This window comes from Ambystoma mexicanum, chromosome 9 (assembly GCF_040938575.1).
Source record: "Ambystoma mexicanum isolate Mex_15411 chromosome 9, UKY_AmexF1_1, whole genome shotgun sequence".
NCBI classification, from domain to species: Eukaryota; Metazoa; Chordata; class Amphibia; order Caudata; family Ambystomatidae; genus Ambystoma; species Ambystoma mexicanum.
In genome coordinates, this window is record NC_090931.1 from 624,474,034 (window position 1) to 624,490,721 (window position 16,688).

Consider the following 16,688-nt stretch of genomic DNA (forward strand, 5'->3'; position numbering starts at 1 on the left):
AACATCAGAATGATGGGTATTGTCAACTATAGCCCAAGAGTACTGTATAGAATTCAGTCGGTCCCCCAAGTACAGACCCCCAAGGGGACAACGCCTGTCATCGGAACACCTCGTCATTCTTTAAGAAGTGGAACTACCGCTACTAAAAGGAGCAATATAGGTTGTGCCTCTATCACAGGTAACGGAAGGTATTTATTCAGTGTACTTCCTTGTACCCAAAAAGGACATGACCATGCGCCATGTACTAGATCTGCGCCCAGCGAACAAATTTGTCAAACCGCAAAAATTTCACAGTGACCCTACAGGAAGCAATCCCCCTACTTTCGCAGGGAGATTACATGACAACACTGGACATGAAAGATGCATACTTTCATATTTTAATGTTGCCAGCGCACAGAAAATACCTCGGGTTCATGATAGAGGGCAAACACTACCAGTTCAGAGTGCTACCCTTCGGCATAGCGTCAGCACAGAGCACATTCACGAAAGTACTGGCAGTGGCGGCGGCCCACCTGCGCAGGTTGTCCATCCCAGTATACCCTTACCTCAACGATTGGCTCATAACAGGGGATTCTTACGAAACATGCTTCTCAAAACCCCAAAAGACTGTAGACCTTTTGTTCCAAATGGGCTTCTCCATCAACGAGAAGAAGTCCAGCCTAGACCCCAGCCAGATCAAACAATTCCTAGGGCTCTAATTCGAACTAAGGACGGCCTCCAACGAGAGGGTCCAAAATATGCTGTTTCAGGTCCCTCAATATGTGGCCGGTCGAGAGGTGACGGTGCGCAAAGCAATGAGTTTGCTAGGAATGCTGGCGTCATGTATATATATATATATATTTTTTTTTTCTTTTAGTTTATTAATAAACTTTTTGAAATACACAATTCTCTAATCAATTTCCTCATTCACAAAAAAAGAATAACACAACCATTCTAATGTCCGGCACACAGGTTTAGATATCAAGCATGTCAATAAAGTTTATCACCGAGCAAGTTAGACTGACGGAACTCCCACTCAAGATTCTGAACCACCATTCCTCCATATTTCCATTTATCGGTGCATACTTGCTCAGATGTGTCGATCTTTTCGAGTTCAGTTTGAGACAGCCGATTACCAAATGTTTTATGGTCTCGATTTCTTTAAAACAGAATCTGCACCAGTTATCACAAATCAAAGGATCTTTTCGTCTTAGTAGGACTTCTTTTGTTCGTAACGCATTCATTCTTAGGCAAAGAAAACGATCACAGTGATGTCTTGAGGGAAACTGAACAAGATATCTTGGCATCGTGTTTAATTTGTTAGAAGTTGGCCCCAATTTAGGCGCCGACACCATGATTTCCAAACGCTCCATGTTACGTACCCAGGCCCATTCTTTTAGTTTTTTCTTTGCGAGTTGAGGCCATTTTATCAATGTTTCTTTGCTTATACTGGCAGCTCGCATGATGTCGTGAATTTTTGTGGACCAGGAGGATATAATCTGCTCAGATGGTCGCACATCATCTATCGCCAAGATCTCATAGGCAGGTTCTTTCTTCGGGAGTATCATTTTTCTCAGTAATGCTAGTGACTTCCAAATTACTGTTGTATATAGATCATCTAGCGCAAGTTCATGCCTTATTACTGAGATTGGGAAGCAATTTGGTAGCTTCAGCACACGTCGCCAGAAGTGGCCTTCCAGTTTTGCCCACAGTTTGTAGTCAAGATTCCAACCTGCTTCTGTTCCATAGGTAACACATGGAATTACTTTTTGCAAATAGAATTGTCGAATCGGGGTTAGGGAAAATTTACCAAACAGGTTGTGGATTCGGGTTCTTTGAATAGCCAAGATATTCATACGGCAGCCTACATGTTTTGACCAACTCATCTCGCAAATAGACGCAGATATCATTATGCCTAAATATCTTATTTCCAGTACTTCCTCGAGTTTCGAGTTTCCAATTTGCCACTTGAAGGAGTTTTTCTTTATTCCTTTATGCGTTCCAATTTTCATAATTTTTGTTTTCGTCGCATTTATACTCAAGTGATTTGCATTCATATACTGATATAATTTATGTAATAAACGTTGTAGGCCAATCTGCGTGGTATCTGCTAAGATTATGTCGTCCGCGTAAACTAAGCAGTTTATGTGGGATCCATTTATTTTCGGCGGAAAACAACGTACGTCTTTCAGTGCTGATGGGATATCGGCGATGAATAGCTTAAACAGGCATGCTGCTATGGGACAGCCTTGTTTTACGCCTCTTTTGGTCCTCATTTTCTCCGACAGAGTTCCGGCTTCATTCAATCTTATCTGGATGGACGTGTCTGTATGCAATGCAATGATCGGAAACAGAATTTCATCTGGGCACTTCCAATTGTTTAATTTTGTCCATAAGGTTTCCCAATCGATGCAGTCGAATGCTTGATGGAGATCAATGAATGCTATGAACAGATGAGTTTTTTTTTCTATAGCATTCAGCTTGAGTAAGTTTAACAGGGTCAAGTTGTTTTTCATTCCAACGCCTTTTGTGAAACCAGTTTGTCTGGGATCTGTGATTCCTCTTTTATCGGCCCACTTAGTTTTTTTTGCAAAAAGTTCGCAAACACTTTGCCAATGGTGTCTAGTAGGGCGATCGGCCGATAGTTTTCCGGATTAGCTCGATCGCCCTTCTTAAATATGGGCACTATAATTGCCGAGGTCCACGAGGCCGGAATCTCTCTATGCTTTTTAATGTTGGCAAATAAGATCTCAATCAGTTTCGCCCATTCCAGTTTGTTCTGTTTAAGCATTATATTAGAAATGCCATCAGGTCCAGCGGCTCGGGAATTATTCAGTTTTCCAATGGCCGATAAGATGCCGTCCCTGGCTTCAGTGCAGTCCCAGTTTACAGACCTTAGATCACGCTATTTGATGTCAGTTTCCACATCCCCTGCAAAGACCTTAGTGAAATGTTTATTCCACTCTGCCTCAGTGACCGCATTTGCCATTTTGATCACATTGTTGGTTGTGCAATTATTTAGAATTTGCCAGATACCTCTGCATTTGTGATTTCATCATGGTCAACATGACTTCGCCTCTTTCTTGGTCTCGTTGGAACTTAAATGCTTTAGCCCAGTTACGATATGTTTGAGACCTCTTTTTTATCAGGTTGGCACTATTACTACCGCCTTGTGCTTTCAGTATACATATGTCACGTTTTAGACGCTTTTTTTCATCGTATACCCTTGTGCTCCATTCATGGGTATGTTCTTTCGCAGAGTTTTTTTTTCCACAAGTTCGATGAACTTTTCGAAGGTAACAGGGACACATAATCCACGTTACAAAGGGACATTGGGTCTACTGCCTCTAGTTTCGCCGTGATACAAGATATCTGAGCGGTAGATAGTCGTAACCTGTTTTTTCCATTATTTAGTTCCAAGACTTGAGTCATTGCTGACTTTTTAGTTCCTGATGTAATCCTCAGATGTAATACCAACGGATCATGGTCACTGTTTTTAGTGGGGATTATGTTCAGTTCATGAATTAGGTTCCATGCGTGTTTTGAGACCCATATATAGTCTAGTACCTTTGCAGTACCCATGTTGTGCCACGTATATTTAGGTGGCCTATCTCCATCCGTTTGACCATTCACCATGTCACAATCATAGGCCTCCATGATATTCTCCCAGATGATCTTTCTCTTCTGATTTAAGAGACTGTTGGAACAGCATTTGGTTAACGGCACGCCCTTTTCATTGAACCAGGTCAGGTTCATATCACAACATATTATAAGTATGATGTTAGACTTCTTATACATGTACTTTTCTAACAGGTTTATTACCGTAACTGTTCGTTTCTTAGTGGTGATCATCGCTGGATTCCAATATATATTCAGTATTAGTAGTTGTTGAGGCTTTCCCATCATGATCTTTTTGTTGTAATAGCGTACATTGCACAAACAAATTTGGATTTTCGCTGTTGAGCACCTTCCAATCACATCCGATTTTCAACATGGTTATCAGGCCGGCGAAAGGGCGTCCGTATGGATTTTTCCCTTCAGGATTCAGCAATGTAACATAGCCGTCTTTCACTGGCGGACATCTTAGCCATGTTTCTTGTAAGCAAATTATGAGATTATCATTCAACTCAATCGGAAAGCTTTCATAAAGATGTCGAAAGCCTCTCGTATTCCAAGAGACAAGGGAAATCAAGTTCTGTTCGTTTTCAGAGACTAGTTACTTGGAACCTTCATCATGTTTGTTGATTTTTCCAGAGCGATGCAAAGGCAATTCAATTCTCATGTGTTTTCTTAATTCATTGCTTCGTTGTTCTTGAGGAGACTCCTTATATCCAAACCTGTTCGACGGATTCTTGCTATCCAATGATCTTTGACTGGCCGAGTCGGACAGAACTTCCCTTATCTCAAAGCCAAACTGCAGTATTTCGTCCTTTGCTGCCAGGATTACATTACGTACTGCTTTGGAAGGTATGTGCAGATAAACTTTGTCTGCATATTTCTCGGACATGTATTCAATGATGGCTATATCATTGGACGTCACAATTCTCAATGCCGGCACCGAGTGTAAGAGGCGCATTACATTCTTTCTGTTCAAATTCACGTCAGGATCATCTTTATGAATGTTCGTAATTGCGATTCGTGGATTTCTATCGGTTGGTGACTCGTGGTCCCTTGATTTACTCTTCTCCACCTCATTTAGTCTTTGTCGGGCTGTGCATTTGGGGTTCAGGTTTCTGGTATTAGTACTGCCACCATATTTGCCACAAGTCGATGGGTCTTCATTTGGCAGTTTAACTGATGTCCGTGTGTCATGCATGTTTCCCCTGGATATTTTTTTGGTTCCACAAACCGACTGGGCCCGGTGAACAGAGTCCATAGAGCGAGATTTGGTTTTTAGGATCCAAGGGTTTCTCGCCCTTTTTTCCTTCGACGTCAAGGATTCATTTCGGTCAAAATTAATGGACTCATTTGATTCTAGACTACTTGTTGAGCTATTCAAAGTATTAGGATTAATTGTCACGCAATCATCCTCTATTGAATACGTTGATAAATCACAGAGATCAATTGATGGGGTTCTATTTAGGCTTTCTGCTGCTTCCGATTCTAACCTCTGACGTTTTTTTGGATTTCCCTTTTCATCTGCCACTTCTACGACATCTTTGCTTGTTCTTTCGCTCCCTTTAGAAGGTATTGGTGCATTGTTTTTTTGGATTCTTGTGAAAAGATTCGGTTTGGCAGGAGACGTCAGGTTACGTATAAATTTTCTTGTTTTGTTGTCTAGGATCAGAGTGATTTTTCTTTTCTTTTCGTTTCTTCTGAGTGTTACTATTTGAGACTTGCATCTTTTTGGGTTTCTCGATATTTTCTTTCCCTGTAGTTGGGTTTTTTCCCAAACCATTGAAGGTGTTTGCAGCTCCATTAAAGATCCCGAAAGAAGCACTTGGTCGTGATTGGTTAGCACATTTCTTGGTGTCATGAGACTTAGATACGGGCTCCAACACTCCTGGCTTAAGTTTAGATGACATAGAAGCTGGCTCAGCAGCCCCCATTTTTTCCGCCTCGTTATTGGACATGACTGACTCTTTTGACCTCAATTCAGTTCTATCAGAGTCAGCTGTTCCAATGGTGTCTTTTTCTTTTGGAAGTGGTATTAAGGGAGCAATTACCTGCATTATTTTGGTGCATTCATTAGTCAATGAATCCGCACATAAACTATTTGTTCTTTTTTTTCTCTGATGACACCGCAGTAATTATTTCGAGATCATCTGTCTCTGGGGGGCGCATCATTCTCATTAGCGTGGTTGAATGCTTTAGGCAGGCAGCAATGGATGTTATCAAGTCTTTCTTTTCCTGATTTTCCTTTGCCATACCTTCGTTTACTTGCTTTTGCATCTGTAACAGCGCGGTTTTTTCGGTTTCAAGATTATTTTGCAGCTGTATGATGAGATGTTCTTGTTTAGTTAGTTTGTTCAAAATGTGGGAAAGCAGCCCTCCATTTGATTGAAGCGCCTCATGTAAATTTTCGTATAATTTGGTGAACGGGAGTAAGGCAACCGACGAGGCGGCTAGCACATTATGTATTTGAAGGGCAGCTGCAGCCGATAGGTTTGATTTAAAGGCTGCTGCTACACCGCAATCTGAGTTTCCATCAACTGGTATTGGCAAATCCTTTTTCTTCCCTGTCATCGATTCTCCAGATCCCACCTTTTTATTAATCATTGGATTGAGATTTGTCGGAGTTCTCGGAGTCGAACCGGTAGATACAGACCTTGTCTGCGAGTTTTGGAAATTACTGTAGGCACTGTCCGCCCCTTGGGTCTCGAGCCGTGAATGACTGTTTTTACGATAGCTTGAAACTTCATTTACGTTTCTCTGCACCTCTCCTGGCGCTTGATGAAACGATTGTGGCGAAGAAGCCATTGTGGCGTTGTAAGGGCTGAAGGAGCGGGCCTTCATGTTATGATTGTCAGAGGTCTCCATTCCATTTCTTAAGGAGCCTGTGGACAACCGTTCTTTCATTGTTTCAAAGTCGACTTTCAGTCGTTCTGCGAGTCTAGCTTCACGTCCTGCTAGGTCCAATACCTGAGTCGAGAATGTGTTGTGTGCAGGGGAGTTTATGTAGGAGTTTTGCAACTCGGCAATAGCGCATTTCTCTTTCCGGATCGCTTTAGCTTTGTTTAGATTTTTCGCAATTTCTGCACTTGATCTTGACTCGATTTTCAGGTTGGCCGAGGTATCTTTGGTCGGAGATCGCCCAGAGATCTCTCTCTCTCAGGGTTAATGTATTTGCTTCTCATTTCTGTCTCAAGTTGTTGAATATCGCGATTATTTGTAGGTTTCTTAGTTTCACACATTGGAGTCTCAACGGAGTCCAACGCCATTTCTCTCTCGTGCTCGATGAGTTCTAGGTCTGTCACGTCGCACTCGTACATCGGCCTTGCCCTTTTTTCTTCAATCGTATGGTAAGAGACATTTATGAGGGGGGCAGAGACGTTTCTCTTCAATTCGATGTGCTCACTAATTATAGCGCTTGCACTGGTGGTTGCACTAGCTTCAACAGGCAAGATTTCCTCCTGGCCGGTCACAGGATCAATCAGGACTGCCAGGGGCAACTCTATCGTTGATTGAGTGAGAAGTACATTCGACGGAGAGGTATCACCTGCTTCCAAGTCTAATGATATTACTGTGGGGTTGCTCACTAGCTCAGATGTTGGTTCGGGAGCTGAAGGCAGACCCCGTAGTGTCGAGGTGCAAGGATTACAAAAAGCACTGTCAATACTGCCAGGCAGCGGTGGTTTAGATGGCAAGTATGGGCATGATGGGTGTGTGGAGAGGGTGAATCTCGAGCTTGAGTTAGGAGGTGTTTTACCCTCAGTGTATGGCTCACACAGCCTCTGCTGGTTCCTTTTATGACTCTCAGGGAATCTATCTGATAACCCTTCTTTAAACATGCAGTCTCTCGGAGAGGAAGTATCGGTCAATGAGTTGGAATCTAAAGATACAACCGCTTCCATTGGCTCAGGCTCGTCCAGACATAAGGACTGGGAACCTTCCACTCTCGATAAGTCCAACTTTCCGTTGGCTTGTAATGTTTGCCTGGACATGGCACGGGTCAAGGGCCCTGGTTCTGACATGTCAGCTTTCTTACCTTCTCTCCGGCAAGTCATTAATCGCTCGTTGATCAGCCTCGATTTTCAGCCTCAGCAGCGGACTGCCGCAGACTGAACTCGGCCCGAACTCCGCGCGCGCTCCGGGCGAGTTTTTAAAGTCAATGGGGCTTCTTTTCCTTAAAGGAATAGTGGCTCGAAACACAGTACCTCCATATCAAAGAGTGTGGCTGCAGCTCCTCACATCCACCAACCGCACCAGCGTCTGCCGCAGACTGAACTCTGCCCGAACTATATATTTGGTACCACACGCACGACTGCGCATGCGCCCAGTGCAAGAGTGGCTCAACAGCCAGTGGTGTCAGGCCAGCGGACAATGGGACGATCTAGTGGTGGTCTAGCAGGCCTTGGTTCTCTCGCTACGGTAGTAGTCGAAGGAAAACCTTGTAATAGGGAAACCATTCGCCACCCCCACAGTGGAGGCCACTCTAACCACAGGATGGGGGGGCCTCACATATCCCATCAGACTGCACACAGAGTTTGCACTCAGAGCGTAGCGTCCAAACACAAAACTTGCTGGAACTGCTAGCGGTCTTCAAAGCACTGAAGGCTTTCCAGGCACTCCTGCAAGGGAAGACGGTGATAGTCCTCACAGACTGTACCACAGCCATGTACTATCTGAACAAGCAAGGGGGCACTCACTCTCCAGGACTGCCCAAGCTGTCCCAGAACATCTGGAAGTGGGCTCTCAAACACAACATGTTCCTGTTGTCACAACATGTACCAGGGAACTCAATCGGCTGGCAGAGGAACTCAGCAGAGACTTTCCTCTGCCTGCAGAGTACGAATGGCAGTTATAAGAAGACAGTCTTCGTCTTCACCCAATGGGGATTCCCAGAAGTAGATCTGTTCGCAACTATGGAGAACTCCAAATGCCAAGATTACGCCTCCAGGTACCCCCAGAACCAATCCAAGGGGAATGGTCCATCGATACCATGGTCAGGGAAATTTGTTTACTCTTTTCCCCCCGACTCCCCTTCTCAACAAGATAATGCACAAGATGCACCAGGAACCAGTTACCATGATAATAGTGTCCCCTATGTGGGCCCGGCGGCCATGGTTCGCTCACTTGATGGACATGTCTCTAACTCCTCCAGTGAAACCTCCCTGCCCGTACAACATGCTGTCACAGGACAAGGGCAGAACACTACACCCATGCCCACAGACTCTGAACTTAGCAGCCTGGAACCTGAGGTTATAGAATTTGGACATTTACAGCTCCCTCATAGATGCATGGACATTCTTAGGGAGGCTAGAAAACCTAACACTCGTTACTGCTATTCCAGCAAATGGAAAAGATTTGTCATCTGGTGTAGAGATAAGAACATCAACCCAGTTGACTGCTCTCCCACACAGATTGATCTTTACCAGACCCACTTATTAGACTCAGGTCTGGTCTTTAATTCCATTTAAGTTCATCTAGCTGCACTTTCCGCATACACCACTTCTCAACACAAAGTGTCATGGTGGAAAGTCCCAGTTGTTGAGGCCTTCATGGAGGGAGTAAAGAGAATACACCCTCCTATAGCTAACCCAGCTCCCGGATGGGACCTAAATGTGGTACTTACCAGGCTTATGGGCTCACCCTTTGAACCCATGCACAAAGAATCCCTTAAGAACTTCACTCTTAAAACTGCTTTCTTAATAGCTATCACCTCCATTAGGAGAGTGAGTGAACTACTAGCGCTCTCTATACTAGACCCCTTTGTAACAGTTCACTAGGATAAGGTGGTTCTACGCACACATCCTAGGTTTGCACCAAAATTCATTTCTAAATTCCATGTCAACTAATCAATAGAACTACCAATGTTCTTTCAGAACCCTTCAAGTTTGGGAGAAAAGAGCCTGCACACACTAGATGTACACAGGGCTGTCATGTTTTACATGGAAAGAACTAGACATCTGAGAAAGACTAATCAGTTCTTTGTCTCGGTGGCAGCAGGAAGAGAAGGAGATGCAGTTTCAAAATCAACTATATCTAGATGGATTGTCTAATGCATCACTCTGTTACACTCTTGCTAAAAGAGAACTACCCTTCAAGCCAAGAGCACATTCTACTCGAGGCACTGGGGCTTCCATAGCATTCATTGCAGATGTCCCTCGAGTCCATTTGCAAAGCGGCAACCTGGAGTTCTGTACACACCTTTACAAAACACCATCTAGATGCCAACTCTAGATCTGATCCCCAGGTGGGGCAAGCAGTGTTAAGACATCTATTTTCTACTTTTCTTCTCAAAACCCATCTCCAACTCCGGGTACTGCTCGCTAGTCTATGCACAGCATGTAATTCTAAGCAGATTAACAAACATCAGAAGACCATGTATTACTTACCGTAAAAGCATTTCTGATGGTTGTATCTGCTTAGATTCACATGCGCCCACCCTTCCTCCCCGCTCGGATGGAAGGAACATAGACATCCTTACCTTTCTCTCTTTTCTGTACTCGCTCACGTCTGATAGGCTCCCTCAGGGCAGAAAAAATACAAACAGAGGGACCTTGACGCGTGAGGGATTGTGGGTACACTGCACATCACTATAGGGATAGTGTTACATACACGCCTTGTTGACGTCCCCTTTTCAACTACGAAAAACAAAATGCAATACTCCGCAGTGACCACTGGATGTCGGACTATGCACAGCATGTGAATCTAAGCAGATACAACCATCAGAAATGCTTTTACGGGAAGTAATGCATTGTCATGTTCCTGAAACGCTGACGAATTAGACGGGCCTTCATGTAGTCTTTCTGATAGTCTCAGGAGGATAGCTCGGGGGCAACGCGCTCACCTTGGAAGAAAGGTGACGTGGAGCAACACAGGTTTGATCCCCGGGTCCGCACTTAGAAACCTCTGGGTATTAAGTGCGTTATAAATTACCAATTACAATGGAAAATTTTACAATAACTAGATTTTCACCCTCTGTTTTTTGCAACAAATCTTAAGGATATGCTGGTTGGTGAAGTTAATTGTTCAGTAACTCAGCAGAAGAAGCTTGTATGACTCCAGGGTTTGGGCATTTATGTGAAGTACTAGTCTCTCTTGCCATATGAGCAAAGTCCTATCATGTATGCCGTTAACAATTTGTGACTGGCTTTTCTTAGTGTTGCTTTGCGAACAGGGGCACAGTCACTGTGGAATGAATTGTTTTGCTTGTGTTGGCAGTGCCCACAGTTTGTCCATATAATGTGAGGGTTTACGCTCTCCTGTCTAGAATGCCAAGTATGGTCATGTTCACCCCACTCAAGTACTTGCTCTGGCTTATTCGAGAGCCCAGCCATACATTTGTGACAAACCCTTTCCTTGTAGCCGTTCTATATTTAAAGACAGCAGTCAAAGTTCTGTTCTTTCCTTGTCTATTTAGTTTTGGCTGTTAGGTGGAGCTAAAGTGCTACCTATAAGTCGAAGCTATTGCAAATGTGGGACACAAAGCATGTAGGTGTTTGGTTATTTACGCACCCATTGACTGCTGTGGCAGATCAGGAGGAGGATGCGGACACCCTGAAGACATTTCCCATGAAGATGTATGAAATAATTGGGTCTAGCTCTCCCTATAGCTAAGGGGTGAACCTTACCTATATTAATAACAAAGGTGCTTGTCAATTGTCTGTAAATGACCAAATCAGAACCAAGTCTGCTGTCCAAAAACGAATCCTATCTGACTATACCACTATTCAAAACAAACCAGGGCCAGGAGAGTGACTCCCTTCTCCTTGTGAAGCAGGATTCTGCTTTCTCTTAGAGCTCTTTCAGGATAGCCTTTAGCCACTTTCTGTACCACATTCTTGGATACAGTCTTTGCGTTTTCCCCTCTTCTTGTGGGATTACTTTCCAAGGGTTCTTACGTGAAGTTTGTTTAATCCTTAAATCCACATGGTTTGGCCGGATATGACCTTGTGTGATAATTTATTAGTGGAGGTATTCCTTCAAGACACCCCCAGCGGTGTGGTTAAACCCTTGGTTTCTCGCCTATTTGATACTCTGTCTCCCTAGCGTTTGGTATTCTAGTTCAGAGACGCTCTGAACTTCACAGGCTCTGCTGTGCTCGTTGGCTCCGCCTCTCGCTTGCGTTACGCAGCCAGAAAGCCTCGCCGGCTGCCGAAATGATTCTCTCCGATCTTAGCGTGCCTTCTTCTTTAAACAGCCTCGTCCCAGTGAAGACCAGGTTTGTCCTTAAAGAGACTGCTTATTTTCTCTGATAATCGGGGTACATTGTAAATTTGTGTTCGGCGTAGTCTTTTTTTTCTTTTTTTTACTTTTCGCTGTTTGGTATCTCCGTTGATCCCATGTATGCCATCATGGGGAATAGGTTAAAAAGATCCTTAAGGGGGACAGGGACTCGCATTCCTCTAAAGGGGGGGGTGGGGAGTCTCTTCCAGTGAGGTCCCACTTGCCCAGCCCTTAGGGAGGGTCTTGCGGAACAGGCTCACCTCCCTAGCCTCAAAGGGGGAGGCTCCCTCCTTGGGTCGAAGGACAAATTCCCTCAATTTGTCACACTGCCCATGCTAACCCCCATGGCTAGTCCCCGCCCACTTCCTGTTTCTCCCCACCCAAAACACATCCTTCTGGTATGTCTTTGAGCTAACTTTTAAGCCTTCCAATCAAAATGTGTGTTCAAAGTGCCTGCCAGTTTTTTTTGTTATTTTTCAAAGCAGTCTTCTGAGAGTTAATGGCTTAATTGGAACTATGTGTTAATTGGGTCCACCTTAAGCCACTCGATTTATAAGCACTATGCGTGGCCTTCACTGCAGTCCTGTTAAAAACAAGCCCTGGCAAAGCCAACCGTTTTGGCTTGTGTTAGGCATTTGCCAAGCACTGCTCTATGCCCAGGTACCGCACCATTTTGCAGCTGCCACCATTGATGGCCAGGTAATGGCAGTACGGGAGTGCATGCAAATTACGTTTTTCATGCTTGCACAAAAGCCCAAACTATTGGAATTGGCAATGCTTGTTTTATTTTGATCTTGGAATTGAAACTGGCTCTTCTTGTGTGGACCGTCATTTCTCCTAAGAGAGTAAGTGAGCTGCATCCTTAATGTTGAGCGGCTTTAGTTTTTTTCAAAGTTAAAAATGGTTTGAAGACATTTCAGCAAATCAAAATCTGTTACATATTTGTTCAGTTTTGTTTTCCCAGCGGGAGGCGTTTTAATTTTCTTAAAGGTAAGCGATCTCTGAAGTTATTTTTTGGTCGTGCTTTGAGCCACCTGTTAAAAAAGCAGATGGCATTACTTGTCTGTGACCATTTATTCATGCATTCAAGGTCCTGCATCCTTTTTCCAGTCGCAGCGAACTAGTTTCAAAATGTATTTTTTATCGGTTTTTGGGAGCAGTACCGTTTGCTGCAGTGTGTTTCAGTTTATGCCTCTCAACCTATTGTCCTAAAACGGTTTACATGTTTACATTCTGCTTTTTCTACAGGGGGTGGTGGGGCGGTGAGGGAAGCATGCCTTAATTTCTTGAGAGGCTGCTCCAAATAGCGGAATTTGAAAAGAAAAAGGCATTTAGCAAACATAATTCATATCCCTCCAACCTTTCCATATTGACTCTCTATCTAGAGGGTTTAAAGAGAAAATGTTGACTGCAAAAATGTCGAAAAAAAATGTAAAAAAAAATCTTTTTTATTTTTTTTATAGGGGTGGTTCCCCAACCCCCGTTTATTTGTACTACCTAAACCCAAAAAAACATACAAATAAAAAAAATTCAGATTTTTATTTTCGACATTTTTTTCGACATTTTTGCTTTCGACTTTTTTTTCGGTATTATAACTGGATACCATCAAGAACATAGAATATTTAACCACTAACTGTAGTTTCTTTATGTTCTGATTCGCAATCAGCTCCAGGATATTCTGCGTACTTATGGCGAAAAGAGCTTTTACAGTAAGCTAGCCAAGTCACCCACAGAGTTTTTAATTTCTAAGAGTAGCAATGGAAAGCTCAAGCACAATGCCCGGTTACATAAACAATTGATTTGTGAAGGTAGGCAGCACCATGGCAGCCTCTCCAAACAGGTAATTTATGAAGAGTAGCATTCAAAAGCGCTAATACAATGGTAATTACCAAACAGTTGGTGATTTTTGTAGAGAAGCATTTAAAAGGGCTATTAAGAAGCTAGGTTTCCCAAACAGTTGGCAATTTGTGATGAGAAACATTAGAGGGAGCTAGCATTGCAGGTAAGTTACTTTTTGTTTTGTCATTCTCGATTCCACTTGTTATGGCGTATGCTTGGCTTTCCTTGGATTTATCTGAAAGCACACCATTAATCTTTTCTATGACTTTAAGGTCCTGGAAACTCACAAGTACAAATTGGTGAAGGGTGGGTGGGGCACATCATTTGCACATAACTTAAAGGAGAAACTTCAAGGTTGCACTGTTGCGGGCACCTGATATGATTTTCAATACAGACAGGAGTTCCAGCATCCTATGTCCCATCAACTGGCGTTACCTGGGCAATGGTCGAGTGCCTTTGAAATAATGTAAATGTTTTAATGAATGGCCTATTGCTTTTGCCATTCATATCGTGCTTCAGATTTTCTTTCAACTATACTGCCTCATTGTATTTGAATAGTGCTTTTTACTCAAAATTTCCGGTTCTTAATGTTATTTCATCTCTCACTAAGTATTTTATTTTACTGTGGCTACTGTTTACCTTGAGCTTTCTCCTTCAAGTGACATCTTAGATAGAATTACAAATGTTATTTCAAATGCTGTCCTTAAATACCACTAACCACTATTTGAAAACTCCTTCTTTCTTTGTCTCTTGTTCTGAGAGTAGCTGCTCAACCTTATTTCATGTCTGGCTTCTGCTACCGTGGATTCCATGGTCAGAACACCATTTAACAATTGTCTGTTTCCAAATGTGTGAAGTGGAATAATTTCTACATTGTTTTTCAGTCAATACTTCGACATTATACTGCTTTGTTTCTCTACAGATGGCCTGTCGAGACTCTACTCGCTTATTTGCCAAAGGTTTATGTTGCATTTGAGTGTGACATCAATTGATTTATGGAATCTGTAAACTGTTAACGCTGTGCCCCTCTAATAATACTAAAAAGAGGAAAAACTGGACTTTTTCTTGTTTTCTGGACGATGTAGAATTCCATTCTTTATTTTTTATCTTGGGAGGGACCAGGGTTCGAAATTGCCAAGAGCTATTTAGATACTGCTTACCTGGTTATATTGGTGCCAACAGCCCCAAGGAGTAACTTTTGACTCCCCTGGCCAACTGGGAATTTGTCTGAAGGAGCATTAGAACACATTTAGAAGATCTTTTAAACTATGATGGGCCATATATAATGGGCATAAGTTTGCCACATATGTGGATGTTAGATTTCTGACTGACTAGCTCCTAGTTCACCAAAGTTGGCTGATGCGGGATACCCAGGAGCTGCTTTTTGCTCCTGCGCCACAAATCCTTATTTCGACCCCTGGGCACTATGGTTCTATTGGTACAGTACGTTGCAGTGAGGGCAATAGCTCCCGCTGCACTAACTGCAGAAACCAGATGGTGTTCTACAGTAGTTGTCGAGTGGTTGGATTCCGTGGGTACAGAATACTGCTGATTGTTTCGATGACATCAAATACCAATAGCTGAAGGAAAACAACAAGTTAGTTTCCTATAAGCACAAATAATCACAAGCCTACGTGTGGGTCTATATTTTACTACGGCCAGTTTTGCCATGCAACTATTTCACTGCAGCCGTACATTAATAATGCATAGAATGTTTGTCATGTTAACTAACCATTGTAGTGAAGTCGAGGCATTTAAAAAAAGTGTGCCTTTTAATTTATCTGAAAATGGATAAAATGGCTCAACTTGATTTTGAGCGATAACCTACTTACTTGCACATCTTGCTCAATTGTCGATTTTAAATATTTTATCTTACTTATAGATGCATGTGGCTTCGCAGGTACCCTCTGTGCAGGCAGGTCCGGGATCATGTTAAGGAGTTTGCCAGTGTAGCATTGACAAATACAAATTGCAGAAAGCCATTTTTTGCTTTGAAATATCAGGAATAACCAGATCCTGTGTTGATTCTCGTGTCCCGAAATGTATTCCTACCAAGGCTCTTTATTCCCAATCCCATCCCTTTTCTCAATTTAATAAAATCCCTTTCTCAGTAACCAGATACGTTTCCAAGACATGGACTGTCCACTGGAATCGTATTTAAATAGCAGCATCTTTCATGACTAATTGGCATACAAATTGTTTGAGTACTAAATTAAGATGATGGGGGAGGTGGCAGTATCATAAGGACGCAAGACCTGGCCTTTTTAACTGTGTAAACACTGCTATCATTAGATTCAGAGATGGGGTAGAGTAGCTGTGACAACGTGTAAAGTCCTCTAAAACGAATATGGAATAGAAATGTAGTGCTATTTCTGAAGCAGTGTCGCTAGGCAGTTGTTAAACCATGATCATAGGGAACAAAGAAGACTGACTGTGATTCCGTTGTACTGCAGCATCATCTTTTAACAGACAAAACTCATGGACACATTCCCACTGGCCACTTTGAGGAAGCCGCGTTCAACACGCAAGTAATTGGAAAGAAATAGCGTGGGGTTTTGGTTAACTGAGTCTATCTTGGTTAGAGACCTGTACAAATACTCTTGGCAGAAAACTAAAATAATTAAATCACTTATGCCTGTACATTGGCTGCATGAATAGGTGAAAACCCCAAAAAGTCCAGTTTTTCTTCGGTGGATGTTATTTTTCTCTCTGATAACTGCTTTGTATATTTGCTGTCCTACCCTTATTTACTGCTACTCAGACTGTCTTTGGAGGTTATGACCATCCTCTGTCGCTGTGAGAATATTGAGACATCGGAGGGGGTCCCGCTTTACGTAACTGGGGTTGCACAGGTAATGAAGCACACGCTTTCTAACGAATTGATTTCCTTTCTTTTTTACTCTCTCCATGTTTTCATACAGCAACGGCAGCAGGGGATATTTAAAAAACTAACCATTTCCCTTCAGTGGCATATTAAATCCAACAGCCTCCTCTCTCCCTTGCTTTCTCTCATTCCTAGTGCAGTGATTATAGAAATT

At 42.9% G+C, this 16,688-nt stretch overlaps 1 protein-coding gene across 4 annotated transcripts in view; it reads left to right on the top strand.

The window, feature by feature from the left end:
- The window catches only part of FLOT2 (flotillin 2), a 566,437-nt gene that overhangs the window by 191,353 nt on the left and 358,396 nt on the right, over nucleotides 1–16,688 (top strand). Inside the window, exon 3 of one of the 4 annotated variants that reach the window (XM_069615303.1) lies at nucleotides 14,535–14,609. The exons of 2 other annotated variants lie outside the window; for them this stretch is intronic. In XM_069615303.1, the coding sequence (XP_069471404.1) occupies nucleotides 14,535–14,609 (75 nt within the window). Of the gene's footprint in view, nucleotides 1–14,534; nucleotides 14,610–16,411; nucleotides 16,503–16,688 lie in introns of all 4 variants that reach the window. One more of the 4 variants, XM_069615305.1, reaches the window with a different exon arrangement.